General features: G+C 37.3%; 1 protein-coding gene across 3 annotated transcripts in view; it reads left to right on the top strand.

Moving 5' to 3' along the window:
• Positions 1-22,268, top strand: part of ATL1 (atlastin GTPase 1) — a 107,737-nt gene that overhangs the window by 71,251 nt on the left and 14,218 nt on the right. For all 3 annotated transcript variants that reach the window (XM_058429931.1, XM_032179203.2, XM_032179202.2), the window contains 2 exons: positions 16,945-17,037; positions 18,059-18,197. In XM_058429931.1, the coding sequence (XP_058285914.1) occupies positions 16,945-17,037; positions 18,059-18,197 (232 nt within the window). The remainder of the gene's footprint in view (positions 1-16,944; positions 17,038-18,058; positions 18,198-22,268) is intronic.

The raw sequence follows: 22,268 nt of genomic DNA, 5'->3' as shown, positions 1-22,268 counted from the left end.
AGCCCAGGAGTTTATGATTTAATCACTTCATGCCTTCTAATTACGTAGGCTATAAAGAAATAGAAACATTCCCCAATTACTAAAGTGTATTATAGTCTCAAGATTCACTTGAGTTCATGTTTTAGATGTCAATACATTTCTTAGTGGCATTTCTACATGGTGGGTCTGTTTCTAGTAGGCCAGTCTGCAAAAGCCTGTTTAATCTACAGCAAATTTAAATAGTGGCCACGATGTTCCTGAGCCTTGGTTCCTTTAAGGCAGAGTCCTGAATATATCTGATGATTTCTGGATCTCTTTGAGGCCCAGAGCCCTGAGGTAGTTGGGAATTTTAGCAGGATTTAGGCCGTATGGCTCACAGAGAAGAGATGGGCTGCAGCATATCTGTAGCCTTGGTGATTGATGCAGAAGCAGGTTTTTTAGGCACCTGGGTTAGAATCATTTCTGAGCCATACCACAGTTCTGCTGAATTGGAATCCCTGTGTTTAGACCAGGGAATCTGCACTGTCTCTGTCATTCTTAAGCACATATTTGAGGACAGATTTAGCCGCTGGGCACACTCCAGCAGACAGCATCTATGGCAGAAGGTTCTGGTAGCAGAGAGATAGGGCACCATTTCTATGTACATTTCTGTGTACAGATAGTTAGTAGATTAAGATTGGCCTGTAATAGGAAAGTAGGAAGCATAAACCCTAAAAAAAACTTTCCTTCACACAAACTTGACTTCTCTTAGAAGGCTTCTTTTTTTCTTGAGCATATATTTTAGGACTATTTACATTTATTATCTTCTCTTCCATGTTCTCAGTGTCAAGTACTTTACTTTCTGGAGTTAATTCAGCCCAGTTTTCACCCATAGCATGTTTATTAACCATTTTCGTACACATAAAAGCCCAGCAAGACCTTAGACCTTAGACAGAGATTCAACTTCTCTTTGTGAGATAAAGGTAAAAACTCAATTCTTCACATTCCTTTCAGTGGAGATGTAATTATTAGTGAGCACATCAGTCTGTGCCAGTTTTAAGTTAAACTGAAGGTTGCTGAAAAATAATAGAAGGGGAAGCATATAATAATACTCTATTACATTAGGACAAGTACTCTATTTCTCACAATTTCTTATTCAAATTGGGCCTACACAGGACAGTTAGGAATTATTTTACTCTAGTTTGCTTAATTATGTTTGAGGACCCTTTATTCCCATGATTTGAGAATGTCCATTTGCACAAAAAATTCTTTGATAGTGATTTAAGCTACTTTGAAACAAAACATCTTTGGTCAAATATCTGTGATGATTATAACTGCCAAGTCATACCTGATAAATTCATGACCTCACTGAGAAAATGAAAGGCTGATGTCTGTCTGCTTGGGCTGAAAATTAAAGGAAATGATATGGAAAAAGACAGCTGAGGAAGTTATCTACCCTATCCCATGTTCTGTCGAGAGAGCAATTTAGGTGATCTGCGAGCTGTGTGGATAGAAGAAACGCTTATCTGGCTATATAGAACTAGGTCAGTGGTGTAGACTAGGATTCTCCCAGTTTCTACATTTAGGCACCTGAAATGTCTAGAAGAGCAATAACAGCAATTTATTGCATGCTTGTTTTGTGCCATGCACTGTGCTAAGCATTTTTCTTACATTATTCAAATTACTGATCATTATAGTTCTATAAAACAAGTAATGTTACCTACCACTACTTCTTTATTCTCATCTTTAATTTTTCTATCCAATGAGAAGTACTGAGGCTGAGAGTAGTTGAGAAACTTAATCTTGGTCACACATATCTTTAAATTGTAGAGCTGACCTCAACCTAGGCCACAGCTCAGAGCCCTTGCACTTAACTACCATCTTTTAGTGCTTCTCTTTGCTGTCTTAATCTGAGCCACTCATTAAGCTGTATTTTATTGTCTTACATTTTAATGTGCCTATCCCCTCTCACTAATTAAATTATAAATGCCTTATGAGCAAGAACTTTGTCATTTACTTTTTGAAGTCTAGAGCACCTACCATGCTGTTCATAAAGCATGTGTACAATAAGTGTTCACTAAGGGGATAGTATATACATATTTGGGATTGTAAATAGTTTGCATATACAACTCGAAATTGGAAGACCTGGATTCAAGATCTGGAGCAACTATTAGATATCCAGTATTGTCTCTTTATACTTTTAAGGTGAGAACTATATCCAAACAATATTAAGTCATAAGCTGACGTGAGAGTGTCCAAAATATTTGTGCTGGGCATGGCCCCTTCTTGAACTGGAGAAACACAATCATGAAATTCTCCTTCAATGGGTAAGGGTAGTAGAGTTGCTGCATTGAAAGTGTCACACTGATGGGTGGTAATACAAAAAGAAAATACCATATTTCGTTAGTTAAGACTAACAGAAAAATGTTGGGTGTTTTCAGTTAGCAATAGTGATTGTACTGTATGTGGTACCATCAAATTTAAAGGTGATCCTAGAGCATGGTCTGTAGATACTTCAAGTGATTAGATGAGGCTGTAACTGCTCTGAGGCAAGGAAGATAAGCCTTGGTTACTGGATCAACCAATGGGCTACAAAAGGCACTAAGTCTTTGATGTTGTTGATTTAATACTTAGCATGGATTTTCTTTTTAACAAAAAAGAAAGATTTATGATGATTTGGAAGGATTGATCTGCCCTCCTATTAGCTTGTCTCTAATTTTTCTGCCCATATCCTTGGAGAGTTTGTGCGAAGATTCTTCATTTTTTTTTTGTAAATCATACGTATTATAGGTATTCTTAGCTGCTTTGGGACACTGGTTCTTCCAGTGGATTTTCTGCCTGCAATATCCATAGACTTCCCTATCTATAGGTTCCTGATTCATAGAGAACAGAGGATATTTTGGTCTTGTTTTTATCTGAAGGGCCACAAATTTGTCTTGATTTCAATTTTGCTAATTACTCAAACCCTATGAAAAGTCAGTGATATACTAGAGATTTCTAAATTGACAATTTCTCATTCAACCTTTTTATTCTGAGCCTACATTTTATATCTGAGCCTCATATGTTTTTTCTTCCATGTTCATATTTTATGTCTGAAAGTTTCCTGAAGTCAATTTTTAAAGTTTCCTGTTGATTCATCTCTATTTTATTTATAATTTAGAATCTTTGTCCACTTGATATTTAAGAGAAAGTCTTCCGAAATAGCCTTCTGTAATTTTTTTTTTATTTTTCTTGCCCCCTAAAGGCCACTAAATTGTTAAAATGTATCATCATTATGTTTTAATGAACAGCTGGATTATTTAAGTATTCTCCTGGTCTTTCTTATCCCACTGTTTTTAACCATTTTTTCCCACCTGAAGGTCTAACAATTAAGTCAACTAGTTGGAACAGAACTGATAGTTCAGGACAGTAAATATCTAACAAGTCTGCAACAAATTTTTATCTTTCTGGGTTAAAAGAAGTTCCTTAACACTCAGCTCAAGACCAGGGTTTAAATTCAACTTCTGTAGAATAGCCTTCTGATCTAGCAGTTTTAAGTAGATTTGGGCAGTGTGTCCACTCCTTTCCTGTGAAAATTCCTGAGGAAAAAGTAGCTTGTTTAGAAGGTCAGGAGAAGGAGCAGAGGGAATTGAAGGGCTGTATTGAGTGGTAAAAATAAAACTGGGTGAAAAGAAATGCAAGGAGGGCAGGTTTCAGAAGGTTACAGTGTCAAATGTAGAGACTGCATTTTGGAGTCAGCATTTTATTTTGAGGCCTCAGTTTATTATTTAAAGAAGCTAACTAATGAGTGTTTGGTATTTGTCTCAATATTTAAAGAGCTCCTCTTAACTGTATTGTTTATTCTTACATGTCCAAAGTTCACCATAATGGCCACAGTTATTCTCATTTTTTAAAACTTTATTTACTATTATTGATACAAAAATTAGGGTTGTCATTTAATAGAAATAGGAAGCAGAAATTCTTCCAGGAGGAGGTTGCAGTTTTGATATAGAGAAACATGAAACATAAAAGTTAATCAATAGTATGTGCTCATGAGAAGTGTTTTGGGTTCTTTAAGCAAGCAGAGGCTAGGACAGAATTGTATGATCAATAATCTGACAATTACTGATTCTGTATTATGTACTATATGAAGTGACTCACGTATTGACAAGACAGAGAATGTCCTCTTGAAGGTTTTGTAGGGAAACTAAGGCAAAATTTGATTAATTATTTTTGCATATATTGGTTGCCAGCCTACCAGACTTCCAACTGTTAGTCTTTGGGGCACTGTGAATGGGACTGAAGACTTCTTAGGCCTATGCTTCCATCTGTTCTTTATAGAGCACTTTCGTATTCATTCAGTGATACAAAACAATTCAAGACAAAACAAAAACACGAGACAAGACTTTGTACAAATTGTCAAATAAAAGCAAAGCAAGCAGCAAAAGAATAAGCAGGCTAATGGCAAAAATATTCACTGAATGGTGTGCCCCCAAACCAAAAGTTCTAAGAACTTTATGCAAAAATTAGGTCTTATTATTTATCAAATGAATGTACTTCCAAAACTAAAATTTGAATTACTCTATGCAAAGACTTAGGACTAATGACCCTATATAAAGACCTATACGGTTACAAAATCCTAGGATAACAAATTAATTTAGCAACAAGAGCTCAATGAAACAAATCAGAATTCAGATTGTTGTTGAGACAGATTCACCTGGAAGCAAATTGAAGGACAAATGGAATTTGGGAACAAAGCAGAAAGAGAATGCACCTATAAGTCTAAGAGTCACAGAGGATGCTGCCAAGTGAAGGCATTCAAAAACAGTACAATGAGACGTCCAGAATTGGCAAAGGATAAGACCATCTCTCAAAATATGACTTAAAAAAATAAAACTAAACTTATTGCTTAGTGAAGTAGAGCTCTGCTGGTGAGGCATAGTCTCATTGAGCAAAGTAAACTGATGACCACATGTAGGTGTCTGGGGCGTGTTTTGGAGTTTTGTGGGTTATGGAGGCAAGATGGGTTGACATCAGTCTGAGAATATGTCTTTTGTTAAATGTGTTGGGTGTAGAGGTGAAAACAGTAAGTTTTCTGGAGTGAGTCTTTGACTACTTGACTGACTTTTAAAACAATGAGGCTCCCTGTGGCTTTTTGTGTGGGTTGTTGATTGAAGTAATTGTTACTTACTTTGGGTTTAAAACCAGTTCTGGTGTTTACTTTTACCTGAAACTGAAATTAGAAACTGATTAAATGTATTAAAAACCAGTTCAGATAGTTACTGGCTGTATGGTTTTAGACTATGTAGTCTTTTTCTGTGAGTGTAGGAATAATTTCATATATTTATAATGGATGTGCACATAAATTTACTGTTATTTTTCAAATAACATTTCTTTCATATAAGCTTTTTATACTGCATAGTCAACTCATGTGTTGATATATTCTACATACTTATTAATAGCTATGTGTTATGTTAATGCACCATAGTTTGTATAGCTATTTCTCAATTGTTGAGCATTTGGATTTATTTCAGTTTTTCACTGTTATCAAGTCATGTTGTAATACTCCTTTTGAATAATTTCCTGAAAGATATAGTCTCCAAAGGGAAGCTAATAAAATTTGTCATGATTTTAAAAAGTTAGATGATTATTTCACTTTTAAGCTAAGTATAGTATAGGCCCATCATTTGACCCAGTTGCCTGACTGAATTTAATTTTAAAAAGTATTTGTGGAGAGGGTGGAGCCAAGATGGCCGAATAGGAACAGCTCCGGTCTCCAGCTCCCAGCCCCAGCGACACAGAAGACGGATGATTTCTGCATTTCTGCTTGAGGTACCGGTTTCATCTCACTAGGGAGTGCCTAACAGTGGGTGCAGGACAGTCGGTGAAGCGCACTGTGCGCGAGCCGAAGCAGGGCGAGGCATTGCCTCACTCGGGAAGCGCAAGGGGTCAGGGAGTTCCCTTTCCTAGTCAAAGAAAGGGGAAACAGACGGCACCTGGAATATCGGGTCAGTCCCACCCCAATACTGCGCTTTTCCAACGGGCCTGGAAAACGGCACACTAGGAGATTGTGTCCCGCACCTGGCTCGGAGGGTCCTGTGCCCACGGAGTCTCGCTGATTGCTAGCACAGCAGTCTGAGATCAAGCTGCAAGGCGGCAGCGAGGCTGGGGGAGGGGCGCCCGCCATTGCCCAGGCTTGCTTAGGTAAACAAAGCAGCCAGGAAGCTCGAACTGGGTGGAGCCCACCACAGCTCAAGGAGGCCTGCCTGCCTCTATAGGCTCCACCTCTGGGGGCAGGGCACAGACAAACAAAAACTCAGCAAGAACCTCCACAGACTTAAAGGTCCCTGTCTGACTGACAGCTTTGAACAGAGTAGTGGTTCTCCCAGCACGCAGCTGGAGATCTGAGAATGGACAGACTGCCTCCTAAAGTGGGTCCCTCACCCCTGAGCAGCCTAACTGGGAGGCACCCCCCCAGTAGGGACAGACTGACACCTCATTCAACCGGGTACTCCTCTGAGACAAAACTTTCAGACGAACTATCAGACAGCTGAATTTGTGGTCTCACGAAAATCCGCTGTTCTGCAGCCACCGCTGCTGACACCCAGCCAAACAGGGTCTGGAGTGGACCTCTAGTAAACTCCAACAGACCTGCAGCTGAGGGTCCTGTCTGGTAGAAGGAAAACTAACAAACAGAAAGGACATCCACACCAAAAACCCATCTGTACATCTCCATCATCAAAGACCAAAAGTAGATAAAACCACAAAGATGGGGAAAAAACAGAACAAAAAAACTGGAAACTCTAAAAAACAGAGCACCTCTCCTCCTCCAAAGGAATGCAGTTCCTCACCAGCAACGGAACAAAGCTGGATGGAGGATGACTTTGATGAGTTGAGAGAAGAAGGCTTCAGACGATCAAACTACTCTGAGCTACGAGAGGAAATTCAAAACAATAGCAAAGAAGTTAAAAACTTTGAAAAAATATTAGAAGAATGGATAACTAGAATAACCAATGGAGAGAAGGGCTTAAAGGAGCTGATGGAGCTGAAAGCCAAGTTTCGAGAACTACGCGAAGATTGCAGAACCCTCAGTAGCAGATGCGATCAACTGGAAGAAAGGGTATCGCTGATGGAAGATGAAATGAATGAAATGAAGAGAGAAGGGAAGTTTAGAGAAAAAAGAATAAAAAGAAATGAACAAAGCCTCCGAGAAATTTGGGACTATGTGAAAAGACCAAACCTACGTCTGATTGGTGTACCTGAAAATGATGGCGAGAATGGAACCAAGTTGGAAAACACTCTGCAAGATATTATCCAGGAGAACTTCCCCAATCTAGCAAGGCAGGCCAGCATTCAGATTCAGGAAATACAGAGAACGCCACAAAGATACTCCTCGAGAAGGGCAACTCCAAGAGACATAATTGTCAGATTCACCAAAGTTGAAATGAAGGAAAAAATGTTAAGGGCAGCCAGAGAGAAAGGTCGGGTTACCCACAAAGGGAAGCCCATCAGACTAACAGCTGATCTCTCAGCAGAAACTCTACAAGCCAGAAGAGAGTGGGGGCCGATATTCAACATTCTTAAAGAAAAGAATTTTCAACCCAGAATTTGCTATCCCGCCAAACTAAGCTTCATAAGTGAAGGAGAAATAAAATACTTTACAGACAAGCAAACGCTGAGTGATTTTGTCACCACCAGGCCTGCCCTAAAAGAGCTCCTGAAGGAAGCACTAAACATGGAAAGGAACAACCGGTACCAGCCACTGCAAAAACATGCCAAATTGTAAAGACCATCGAGGCTAGGAAGAAACAATAGCAACTAACGAGCAAAATAACCAACTAACATCATAATGACAGGATCAGATTCACACATAACAATATTAACGTTAAATGTAAATGGGCTAAATGCTCCAATTAAAAGACACAGACTGGCAAACTGGATAAGGAGTCAGGACCCATCAGTGTGCTGTATTCAGGAAACCCATCTCACGTGCAGAGACACACATAGACTCAAAATAAAGGGATGGAGGAAGATCTATCAAGCAACTGGAAAACAAAAAAAGGCAGGGGTTACAATCCTAGTCTCTGATAAAATAGACTTTAAACCAACAAAGATCAAAAGAGACAAAGAAGGCCATTACATAATGGTAAAGGGATCAATTCAACAAGAAGAGCTAACTATCCTAAATATATATGCACCCAACACAGGAGCACCCAGATTCATAAAGCAAGTCCTGAGTGACCTACAAAGGGACTTAAACGCCCACACAATAATAATGGGAGATTTTAACACCCCACTGTCAACATTAGACAGATCAACGAGACAGAAAGTTAACAAGGATATCCAGGAATTGAACTCAGCTCTACATAAAGTGGACCTAATAGACATCTACAGAACTCTCCACCCCAAGTCAACAGAATATACATTTTTTTCAGCACCACACCACACCTATTCCAAAATTGACCACATAGTTGGAAGTAAAGCTCTCCTCAGCAAATGTAAAAGAACAGAAATTATAACAAACTGTCTCTCAGACCACAGTGCAATCAAACTAGAACTCAGGATTAAGAAATTCACTCAAAACCGCTCAACTACATGGAAACTGAACAACCTGCTCCTGAATGACTATTGGGTACATAATGAAATGAAGGCAGAAATAAAGATGTTCTTTGAAACCAAAGAGAACAAAGATACAACATACCAGAATCTCTGGGACACATTCAAAGCAGTGTGTAGAGGGAAATTTATAGCACTAAATGCCCACAAGAGAAAGCAGGAAAGATCCAAAATTGACACCCTAACATCACAATTAAAAGAACTAGAAAAGCAAGAGCAAACACATTCAAAAGCTAGCAGAAGGCTAGAAATAACTAAAATCAGAGCAGAACTGAAGGAAATAGAGACACAAAAAACCCTTCAAAAAATTAATGAATCCAGGAGCTGGTTTTTTGAAAAGATCAACAAAATTGATGGACCGCTAGCAAGACTAATAAAGAAGAAAAGAGAGAACAATCAAATAGATGCAATAAAAAACGAAAAAGGGGATATCACCACCGATCCCACAGAAATACAATCTACCATCAGAGAATACTACAAACACCTCTATGCAAATAAACTAGAAAATCTAGAAGAAATGGATAAATTCCTTGACAAATACACCCTCCCAAGACTAAACCAGGAAGAAGTTGAATCTCTGAATAGACCAATAACAGGTTCTGAAATTGTGGCAATAATCAATAGCTTACCAACCAAAAAGAGTCCAGGACCTGACGGATTCACAGCTGAATTCTACCAGAGGTACAAGGAGGAACTGGTACCATTCCTTCTGAAACTATTCCAATCGATAGAAAAAGAGGGAATCCTCCCTAACACATTTTATGAAGCCAGCATCGTCCTGATACCAAAACCTGGCAGAGACATAACCAAAAAAGAGAATTTCAGACCAATATCCTTGATGAACATTGATGCAAAAATCCTCAATAAAATACTGGCAAACCGAATCCAGCAGCACATCAAAAAGCTTATCCACCATGATCAAGTGGGCTTCATCCCTGGGATGCAAGGCTGGTTCAACATACGCAAATCAATAAATGTAATCCAGCATATAAACAGAACCACAGACAAAAACCACATGATTATCTCAATAGATGCAGAAAAGGCCTTTGACAAAATTCAACAACCCTTCATGCTAAAAACTCTCAATAAATTAGGTATTGATGGGACGTATCTCAAAATAATAAGAGCTATCTATGACAAACCCACAGCCAATATCATACTGAATGGGCAAAAACTGGAAGCATTCCCTCTGAAAACTGGCACAAGACAGGGATGCCCTCTCTCACTGCTCCTATTCAACATAGTCCTGGAAGTTCTGGCCAGAGCAATCAGGCAGGAGAAGGAAATAAAGGGTATTCAACTAGGAAAAGAGGAAGTCAAATTGTCACTGTTTGCAGATGACATGATTGTATATCTAGAAAACCCCATTGTCTCAGCCCAAAATCTCCTTAAGCTGATTAGCAACTTCAGCAAAGTCTCAGGATACAAAATTAATGTACAAAAATCACAAGCATTCTTGTACACCAATAACAGACAAACAGAGAGCCAAATCATGAGTGAACTCCCATTCACAATTGCTTCAAAGAGAATAAAATACCTAGGAATCCAACTTACAAGGGATGTGAAGGACCTCTTCAAGGAGAACTACAAACCACTGCTCAATGAAATCAAAGAGGATACAAACAAATGGAAGAACATTCCATGCTCATGAGTTGGAAGAATCAATATCGTGAAAATGGCCATACTGCCCAAGGTCATTTATAGATTCAATGCCATCCCCATCAAGCTACCAATGACTTTCTTCACAGAATTGGAAAAAACTACTTTAAAGTTCATATGGAACCAAAAAAGAGCCCGCATCGCCAAGTCAATCCTAAGCCAAAAGAACAAAGCTGGAGGCATCATGCTACCTGACTTTAAACTATACTACAAGGCTACAGTAACCAAAACAGCATGGTACTGGTACCACAACAGAGACATAGATCAATGGAACAGAACAGAGCCCTCAGAAATGACGCCGCATAGCTACAACTATCTGATCTTTGACAAACCTGACAAAAACAAGAAATGGGGAAAGGATTCCCTATTTAATAAATGGTGCTGGGAAAACTGGCTAGCCATATGTAGAAAGCTGAAACTGGATCCCTTCCTTACACCTTATACAAAAATTAATTCAAGATGGATTAAAGACTTATATGTTAGACCTAAAACCATTAAAATCCTACAAGAAAACCTAGGCAATACCATTCAGGACATAGGCGTGGGCAAGGACTTCATGTCTAAAACACCAAAAGCAATGGCAACAAAAGCAAAAATTGACAAATGGGATCTCATTAAACTAAAGAGCTTCTGCACAGCAAAAGAAACTATCATCAGAGTGAACAGGCAACCTACAGAATGGGAGAAAATTTTTGCAACCTACTCATCTGACAAAGGGCTAATATCCAGAATCTACAATGAACTCAAACAAATTTACAAGAAAAAAACAAACAACCCCATCAAAAAGTGGGCAGAGGACATGAACAGACACTTCTCAAAAGAAGACATTTATGCAGCCAAAAAACACATGAAGAAATGCTCATCATCACTGGCCATCAGAGAAATGCAAATCAAAACCACAGTGAGATACCATCTCACACCAGTTAGAATGGCCATCATTAAAAAATCAGGAAACAATAGGTGCTGGAGAGGATGTGGAGAAATAGGAACACTTTTACACTGTTGGTGGGACTGTAAACTAGTTCAACCATTGTGGAAGTCAGTGTGGCGATTCCTCAGGGATCTCGAACTAGAAATACCATTTGACCCAGCCATCCCATTACTGGGTATATACCCAAAGGACTATAAATCATGCTGCTATAAAGACACATGCACACGTATGTTTATTGCAGCACTATTCACAATAGCAAAGAGTTGGAACCAACCCAAATGTCCAACAACGATAGACTGGATTAAGAAAATGTGGCACATATACACCATGGAATACTATGCAGCCATAAAAAATGATGAGTTCGTGTCCTTTGTAGGGACATGGATGAAACTGGAAAACATCATTCTCAGTAAACTATCGCAAGGACAAAAAACCAAACACCGCATGTTCTCACTCATAGGTGGGAATTGAACAATGAGAACTCATGGACACAGGAAGGGGAACATCACACTCCGGGGACTGTTGTGGGGTGGGGGGAGGGGGGAGGGACAGCATTAGGAGATACACCTAATGCTAAATGACGAGTTAATGGGTGCAGGAAATCAACATGGCACATGGATACATATGTAACAAACCTGCACATTGTGCACATGTACCCTAAAACCCTAAAGTATAATAAAAAAAAAAAAAAAGTATTTGTGGCTTCGTATGTTTTTATCCGAGCAAATTAGGCTAATTTGTATTCTTGGTTTTTATCTCTACCTGTATGCATACATGAGCAAATCAAGATTCTGCAGTGTAGAAAAACTGATGGATTTTGACATAAAGACTGAATTTCGTAGAAGTCCGTACACGATGAATGGAAAACATATAAGTTATCTAGGGAGGGGTGGGGGACAGTAGGCATTGCTCATCCCCATTCATGAGAACCAATTATTAAATATTCGGGAATTATGTAAACCAGTTATTAAACTTTTAATAGCTTGGAATCAGCCATGATGGGTATATTTACACCACAGAAATTGGCAAATGCTACAAATCAAGGCATTTGTTTTTTTGTCAGAGAGCCAGTTTATCAGCACATCACTGGATGAGAGCATCAGGCAGGAAACCTGGGAGTTGGAACATTGCCATTAATTTCATGATTACTTTATATATTGCTAATTTTAAAAAATGAATCTTTATATTTGCTTCTATACCGCACATGGTCCTCATTATTTTGAATTGGGAAGATGCCCAGTGAAAAAGACCAAGAAATGAGACTAAAAGCTCCCAAGAAAAATGCAAAATACAGCCAAATCCACATACTTGGTTTCATTTATCCTGGTTCATGAACCTCTATTTTGAAAAAATTACTTCCCAGCTAACATCTATTTTCAAAATACATGTTTTAGGAAGAAATGTTCAAAATACAAATTATTATATTTTGACAAAAATTGTGGCAAAAATGGACATCTATTTAAAGTTAGCAGACTACTTAAAGAGGGTGGATGTGGGTATTTTTAATTCTTTTCTCTACAAGAATCCCTCCTCTCCCCACAAGAATCTACAAAACAAAATAAGAGGGAGGAGAGGCTCCATCTTATGGAAACAAGAAAGATCCATAATCACACACCACTTAGAAGTGACCCTGTTTAAGGAAAAAAGATGTGATTCAAGGATTTTACATCCAGCAAAATTGACTTTCAGTTATAAAGGGCCACAACTATTATCAACATGTAAAAATCCAAGGAATATTCCCATGACCCTTAATGCAAAATCTACTAAAGAGTGAATTTCAGATCAGCAAAGATGACATAAGGACTAGGAGTGATCATTCAATGTATATTTGTTTGTGGAACTTAGAATAAATGAGGAACAAAAGGGAGAGAACATTGTAATGTCTATTTTCTTTAAATAAATGAATGAATAGATAAACTAAAAAGTAGGAGAATGAGGAGAGCATGTGCCAAATTTAAAAAAAACTTTCATTAAGTATTCATAGTAGTTGATGGTGGTATTGGTACTGCTACTCTGCAGCTGTTGTGTATGTATTAGAGCATTGAAAAAATGAGTAATTATGGGATATCATAATTCAACCATCCCTGATGCATTAAGAATCAAGATTCTTGATTCAAGATTCTTGGACAAGGAGATATGGATATAATATAGACATTCAGTGGAAACTCTATAGTCCTGAATTTGAATTGGGAATGTCACTATGAATTTATGAGGCATTTTATCATACATACACACCACACACACAATTTTATTCTAGCTCTGCCCACTGAAAGGTCTAGAAACACTGACCAATACAGCAGCACTTTGAGCATTATAATCTTGAAGTACCATATTCTACTAAAAGAAACCAGTGCTTCTTAGAAAAATGCCCGATTCTAGGTCTAAGGCAGGAAATGAACTTGGAACACCTTTGGGGGAAAGAAAACTGTTATAAAGTTATGTTAGTTATTTTTCTGGATTTTTTTGTTTGTGATACTAGCCAGTTTTTTGAATTTGTAATTTATATTCCTCATTCTAAATAAATACTCACTTTCAAGCCTAATTCTGCATTCTTTTTCTTACAGAGGCTTTCCTCTGCCCCACAGACTATGTAAGGTTCAGGCCCTATAAAACCTGGATTCCCACCTGCCTCTCTACCACATATGCATAATGAGAGCCCCTGAAGAAGAAAATGAAACAAATGAGGAAACAATAAATGTAATAGAGGAAAAATATTTAAAGAGATGAGGAAAAAACTTTTCTCGAATAAAACTTGAATCTTCATACTATTTCCCTAGAGAAAACTGATCCATTCCAGTCAATATGAGAATATACTTGTAAAGTTATTGAACTTTTAAGAACAAAGGATCCACACAGAGTTTTCCATAGCAATATTCCGTGGAAAAAGACAGATGAATGATAATTGACAAGGTTTTGAAAGAATCACCCTAAGAATTTTTATATCCTGCCAATTTGTTAATTAACTATGAAAGCAACAGAAGATATGCTCAAGAGTGTGAGTACCCAGGAAATACAGCAATCCTAATACTGCTTCTTGGAAAACCATATGGCAAAATTTGGCCCACTTTTATTTTATTCAAAATAAGAGCTCAGGTATGGAGAAGTTGATAGTGAGAGGATTTTTGATGTAGTGAATCCAATTAAATATAACACTAAAGCCAAACAACTTTGAATATTGTGAGTACAGAGTGTAAATATTTTAAACCCTGACATTGTGAAATTGATAATTAAAAAATGAGAAAATGATTTATTCAACAAAACTGTATTAAGCACTGATTCTGTGCCAAGCAGTGTACTAGGTGTTAAGGATACTATAATGATCAAGAAAGAGATTCAATTTTTGCCTCTAGAAGGCTTACAGTCTATAAATAATGCACCATAACATTATGGTTTGGAGTTATCTATTTCTTTTTCTGTCTAGTTCCCCTTCTAGCAGTAGAACTCCTCTTTCCAATTCCCTTTGGTTCAGTTGAACCTGATGACATTCACCCCTTACATACAGGTGACAATTCAGACCATCCCATCCCTCTGACCATAGTGATTATTTCTGGGCTGGGCATATGATCAAACTGGGCCCATTCCTGGAAATTTCCTGACATAGCTGTCTTGAAAAACTGACTTGCACTGGTGTTGCTAAGCTAGCAGGATGTGAATCTGGATCTCAGTGGTCATCTTGGCCATCATGTAGAGAGGACTGTTCAGAGAGAGAAAGAGCCTTGATGTCACTTAAGTGTCCCAAATCCTTCTGAAATCACCTACACCACTGACCTTTCCAATTACAGAACCAATTATCTACTTTCGTGCTTAAACTTGTTGGAATTGGATTTCATTACTTACAACTGAAAGAAGTCCACCAAATTCTAGTAGAAGTGTTATAATAGGGGAAGTTCAGGATGATATGGGAACACATAGCAATAGTACATATATAAATTGTAATTTCCATATGCGTTTGTAGTATCTTTCAATGTTTATTATATTTTAAACATTTACTCAAACTGCTTTTGGTTTTATTTCAAAGTTATGACATGTAAAACGTAGAAGGAAGGGAGGAGTGGTAAGAGGAAATCTGAGAATGCTGATTTTCTTATGGTAGGGAGTTAAAGGTGAAACATATATTTAAAAAGCATGACTCCAAACCAATAAGTAAAGACAAAAGACCTGATCAGCCTCTTCAGAAAAAAGAATAAACACAAAGGGCCAACAAACGTATGACAATATGCTTAATTTCATTAATCATCAGGGAAATTCATATTGAACACAATGGGCTAGGCTACTAAACCACACCCTCCAGAATGTTTAAAATTAAAAAGACAGAGAATATCAAGCATTGGTGAGGATGTGTAGCATCAGGAACCCTCTAAGACTGCTGGTAAGGTTATAAATTGGTACTTTGGAAAACGGACAATATCACCCAATCCTGAACATGTGCACACTCTCTACCCAGTAATTCTGCTTTAGTTATAAACGCAAAAGAAAGAAGACACAGAAAGAAGACCAGAAGACACATGAATGTTCATAGCAGCACTATTCATGACAGCCAAGAACTAGAGACACTGAAATGCCCATCTACAGAATGAATTAATCATTATTCACATAATGGGAAATTGCGCAGTAATGACTATGAATTATGAACAATTATGCAATAATATAATCTCACAAATATAATGTGGAGTGACAGAAGCTAGACCAAAAGAATATATCATGTATCATGTATGATTCCACTTACGCAAATTATAAAAACAGGCAAAACGAACTGATGCTGTTAAAAGTCAGGCACGTGGTTACCCTTGAGCAAGGGGTCATGACTGGAGGGTGGCAGGAGGAGGGGCCTGTGGAGTGCTGGACATTCTCTGTTTCTTGATCTAGGTGCTAGTTACACAATGTGTTCAGTTTGTGAAAATTCATTAAGCTATATACTTAATGTGCAGTTTTCTGTATGTGGGCTGTATTCCATTCAAAGGTATAAAAAGTTAAACACATGACTCCCAGCTCAATGTTTTCCAAAATCTTTGTTCTTAACCTCAAGTGAATTTATTAGAACTTCTAATGGTAAAAAAAATCATTTACTTGAAATTCAGCAGTATTTTAAATGTCATCTCATCTTCCTTTTAGTCAGTTAATTTCAAGTGCATTTTAATACTTTTTATTTAAAATGCCACATACAAAACAGTTCCACTTTTTATGAAACTGTTTTTCTCCTTTTTCTTTCTTTTAGCCCTCTTCCATTTGTGTATGTACCTAAGGAGATGACTGGATGATGTTCACCAAATGTTAACTATCGTTAAATCCAGGAGATGGGATTTGGGGTGCATTTTTTAATTTTCTCTGGACTTTGCTATCTAGTTTGAACTTTTTATGATGAGCATACATACGTATCATTTCTATAAAAACATTAAAACAATTTCTTAATAAAAGAAAAGCTGATCTTATATCTTATGCCTGTATTCAGCCATAGCTATCAGAAAGGAAGATTCCTAGGAACATATTCTACACAAAATCTGATTATAGTGACACAGCTCCATTCAGGCAGTTTGGGAGTCATCTCTGTCATCTCTCAGTGGGGTGCATTCATGCTGGCATTTTGTACGCAGCCTTCTGTTCACATTTAATGGAAATAGGTAGGATGATCTCATAGGGGAGAGACTGCCCAGACACTTTCAAAGGTTTTATGTTTGATTTTTAATTCAGCAATGTGGGAAAGAGCGATATTCAAATGACAATGATATTATAATTGGTTTCCGTAAAAAGCAAAGGGAGGCACCTTAAAGTCCTCATATCAATCCTTTCTTATCATTTTTTAGAGTCTGATATTTCTTGTTCGAGACTGGAGTTTCCCATATGAATTTTCATATGGAGCCGATGGTGGTGCCAAATTCTTGGAAAAACGCCTCAAGGTTTGTTAGATATTTAGGTGCATGAAATTTCACTGATAATAATCTAGAATTATTTTTGTTGGATCATTTGGTGAATAGACACTCAGTAGCCACTAGCTACAATCTCATTTGTTATTGATATTAATGACACAGGTGAAGAATTCTTAGTATAGATCTATAAAACAATAAGTTACTCCTAAAGATAAAACTTTGAAGAATTAAATCACTTCAAGACTGACAGTGCAAATATCAAGATTCCGGTTTTAGTAGAGGTTTCAAAGTCAATGTAACAAATATCTAATTTTGAAATCCCTGGAGTCAATCTTAGAACACAGAATGTAAAATTAGAAGGCCTTCCACTTTCTGCATCGTGCCAGTTCAATACTGTACAAATTGTTACACTGAGCAGATATCACCAAAAGTGCCTACTGGGAAATCAGGGAGAAAGATCAAAATTTACAAAAATGTTCCTTGAAAATTGGGATCTCTGAACTTATTAGGTTTACAGTCATAATAGTTTGTCTATATTAAAAACTATCAAATATGTATTTACATAAAGTGGGAGGTGAGGGTGATTTAGCTTGTAAGTAAACACCCAACTATTCACATGTACATGTAATGTAAGTGTATCAAATGTACACTTACCAGGTAATAGGAGGCTGTCTTGAATATCTACTAAAAAGAAGTAGAAATATCTTACTTTCTCTTTGTGGCTACTACGAGTGCTTTGAATTAAAATTTGAATTTGCAGAAACTAGCCAGATTAAAACCCCACTAATTTGTGTTAAAAAGTGGGAAGGCCCATTTGAGTTAGCATAAGGGTAGACACTTGTTAATTATAACTATGCCATATGTTTTCTATATTTAGACGGCTCTGTGTGGGCAAACCCACCCAAGACTTTCTTCTTTCTTTAGTAGCAGCCCTGTCGTGTCATTTTTATCATTGTGGGACCAAACAGACATAGCAAATACAAGATGCCACAGAATTCCTGTGCATAATTTATGATGAAAGTAGTTTAAACTTCAGAATGATTTACTGCAGGTCTCAGGGAACCAGCATGAAGAACTACAGAATGTCAGAAAACACATCCATTCCTGTTTCACCAACATTTCCTGTTTTCTGCTACCTCATCCTGGCTTAAAAGTAGCTACCAATCCAAACTTTGATGGAAAATTGAAAGGTTTGTGTCTTTTAATGAATATGTTTGCATCACTTAGTCTGATTATAAAAATGTCACTTTATCTACTGGGCTTATGGCTGATAGTTTAGTTTATCCACTGATAGGAGGCTGATGATTAGAAATTGTCAGGAGAATAGGGCATCCTGGGCTGGTGCTCCTCCTTGGTGAACTGTAGGATTCTATGGGTGCTGAATGTATACACTGGCTGCAAAAATAGGCTGGATCCTGAGTTCACCTAGAAGGCAGTAACCCTCACCTTCTTATCTCTGTGCACTGAGAAGTGCTCCTTAATGTTTTTATGCTTAATTTTCCTTATCTACATGAAAAAGGAAAACAGATGTCTATAGTATTGGAATTCTGTATTAAGTTATATAATTAGAGATTGAAAGAAATGCTCTTTAAAACTGCTCCTAAAGAATTTAATTATAAATTATTAAAAACTTCACTAAAAATGAAATCTTGTGTGGAAAGGACCAGTCCCTTTAAAAAAAGCACTAGAGCGTTTTTCTAATAGTGTATACTTATAGGATGTAATTATGTCTTTAATAGAGCACTGATTGTTACAAGATTCCAAAGCAGCTTGACTTGTTAAACAAACAAACAAACAAGAGCGGGAGGGGAGGTAGGAATCTGAGGAAACGGAAGTTAATCTTTCCCAAAAGATATCCACCAGGTCTGTAGACATATGCTTTGTAGTTAATACGACATAGTTCAAAGACATGACTTTTTAACTTGAAAGCGTAGTGTTGAATATACCACTGAATTCAGACATTTGTTTAATTTACTGTGGCCTTTGTGCCTCGTGCCAGGAGTGAGACAGTGACATTACAAGCTTTTCAGCACAATTGTTGTCGGAGGGATTTAAAATTAAAGAAAGGGCAATATAACTTGTATCCAGTTTTATGAAACTGGCAGATTTGAAAAGCAAATGAATTATTTTTGTCCCTGCACCCATGACATTTACTCTCAGACACCTTATATTTAACTTTGGCAGTTAGTACCATAAATACAATACCAAATTTCTCAATCATTAATCAGCATGGTGCTTATATACATTTTACCTTACTTTTATACAACAGACTAGATAGCACTAAGCATATGGTACATATGGATGACAGGCTCCTATAATTTCACTGTCACACTTATGAATTCCAACCCACTAGTGGATGCACAGATCTCAGTATTGTGCAATTACCTAATGGCTTTAATGTGTTTTGAATAAATTACATAAAGAAAGGCTTCTTACATAAAGAGAAAGCTTCTCTTTCTTCTCTGGAGTTGGGAGACATAAACAGGCAGAGGAGGGGTGTGCCTTCAACAACAGTCCTTTATTGGAACTAAAAATTACTGTGGCTTGTTCCATTACTGCAGTATACAGCTACAGCTCTTAGATTAACTGATACATTTTGCAATGAAAGAGCTCAGGGAGAGAGTTTACGACAAATCATGCAAATGCAGAATCCTACTTATTATTTTTATTTTTTATCTTTAGAGACAGGGTCTCACTCTGTGGCCCAGGCTGGAGTGCAGAGGTGTGATCCTAGCTCACTGCAACCTTGAACTCCTGGCCTCCAGCCATGCTTTTGCCTTAGCCTCCCAAGTAGCTAGGACTAAAGGCACACAGCACCATGTGCAGCTAATTTATTTTTAAAATTCTTTGAAGAGATGAGGTCTTGCTGTGCTTCCAGGGATGGTCTCAAACTTCTGGGTTCAATCAATCCTCCTATCTTGACCTCCCAAAATGTTGGGATTACAGGTGTGAGCCACCACACCCAGCCAATTATTATTTTTTTAGAGATGGGGTCTTGCTCTGTCTCTCAGGCTGGAGTGCAGCGGTGCGATCATAGCTCACTGCAGCCTTGAACTATTGAGCTCACACAATCCTCCTGCTTCAGCCTCCCAAATAGGACTACAGGAGTGTGCCACCATGCCCGGTTATTTATTTAATTATTTATTTATTTATTTTGCAGAGATGGGGTTTTCACTATGCTGCCCAGGCTGGTCTTGAACTCCTGGCCTCAAGTGATAAATTACAGGCATAAGCCACCATGCTTTGCCAGAATCCCACTTTTTAAGACATTTGTTCTCCATCAAATTTTATTCACTTCTATGCATATATTGACCTACACAATTGGTTTACAGCTAACTATAAGTTATGAGTTTACCAAAGTGGCTTGCCTAGGGAAAAGAGAAGTGAAAGGCAGCTTCAATTTCCATAAAAGTTCAATTTTAATGAGACTTTTATATCTTACAAGACTGCTGCTAAAGCCCTCTTGTGTGCAGAAATGTCGTACTTTGCCTCCGTGTTTCTTTGGGCAGTTTTGAAAGTCTGCTATCTACATTATTTTTCTATCCCACCCTGAATCTTACAATTTGGTGTGATTTCTATCCAGGATGTCTTGTCAGCTGACTGTGATGTCTCCAGAGGGCTGGCATCTCAGGGGTTGCCTCTGGTGAAGAAAAGTCTCTGAATAAACAATTATGCAAAAGTTGTTCTTTGATAATAGTTTCTCATATACTCTTTCACACACAGAAATAACTTTCTAGCTCATTATCATTAGTAATCATTGTTATAATAACTATTTGTTCATGGTCCCTCAAAGTATTGCAATTATTATTGTCTTACCTATTTCTAGTGTTATTAAAAACTGATAATACTATGATTAAATTTAACTACTATTAATTTAAGAACTTCCCAAAAGGAAATGAAAAAGATTAAAGGCACTGAATCACATTCATTCATGCTTCATTCAACCAGCTTTTATTGGGTGCTTACTGAATACCTACTCTAGCATAGCAAATACAATTTTTTAAATAACAAGAAGTTATCCTTTTTTTTTTTTTTGAGGTTGCTATGCGTTATAGTACCATATGTAGAATGGGCAGGTAGCCACGTTATAAGATGTGGAGCTGCTTCCTTAGCAGCTGCAGTTAGACTTGAGAATGCATAGTCAAATGTGTGTTTCCAGTCACTTGTCAGAATCAGGAAATCCTGAGAAAATATCTTCCTTTGTTAATTTATACAGCAATACTATACTAGTGCATCTGCCCTGTGGAGTTCTTATAAAGCATACGTCATATTCTCAATTATTGTGTCAGGTAACCACCACTTTGACCAAGCCCCTAAAGTCCTTGGAAGATTTTACCCTTGTGGAAAAAATTACTGAACATAATTCTGAATCAGCTATTCATATATATTAATTGAACACTTGCAAGGCCAAAGCTTATTAATGCCCCTCTGCAAATCGATTTGAACTGGTTTGCAGATTTTCTGGTTCATGTCTTTACTGTGTTCAACTAACATTAGCAAGAGCTCACCACCTATGTATGTTATGAATATATTGTTCTTATTTTCTGAATCCCAAATTGGAATACCTAGCAGTGGTTCCAGTGAGAACAAAGATGGCTACTGCCATCTTCAGACACATTTTTAATACAACTGTGTGGTTAGATGCTGGTTACTTTAATGATAATTAATTACCACACCTGCTGGTGCATTAACACACAGTTGTATCTTATTCCATTCCAATTGTATAAGGAACGTTTGGGGGCAGAAATTTATATACAAGTTTTGAAAGTGATTTTAAAGTGGTTTTATAAGAAGAAAACTTTGTTTTATTCAGAAACTGAAGAATTCATACATTCTAGATGTATAGTAATATTCTACTAAAGATGAAAAAATGTAAAATCATATAGCAAAAAAGAAACCTATTAGTGTTAGTGAATACAGATACATGGCAGGCAATAAAACACAAAACAGGAACGTGGTAACATAAATACAAATATCAGTATTGTATTCCAGTGAATACTAATAACTAAAAAGCAAACCACAATGATAAATCTATATATAGTACAAAGCAAAATTATCAGTGAAAACTGGTACAATGCAAACAGCAAAATAAGTTTGAATAAACTCCACCACAAGTACCTATAAATAATGGTCACTAGAATTTCAAAGTGAAACAAAACATGAAACAAAATAACTTTGAAAGATATCTAGCATCATGCTTGCGTGTGTTATAAAAGAAGTAAAGAAAACAAATTCTAACATAAAATAGTATTTCAATATAG

The sequence above is a fragment of the Hylobates moloch genome, unplaced genomic scaffold (assembly GCF_009828535.3).
Source record: "Hylobates moloch isolate HMO894 unplaced genomic scaffold, HMol_V3 SCAFFOLD_16, whole genome shotgun sequence".
NCBI lineage: Eukaryota > Metazoa > Chordata > Mammalia > Primates > Hylobatidae > Hylobates > Hylobates moloch.
Note: the sequence above shows the minus strand (reverse complement) of the source record. Positions and strands in the feature narration are given on the sequence as shown.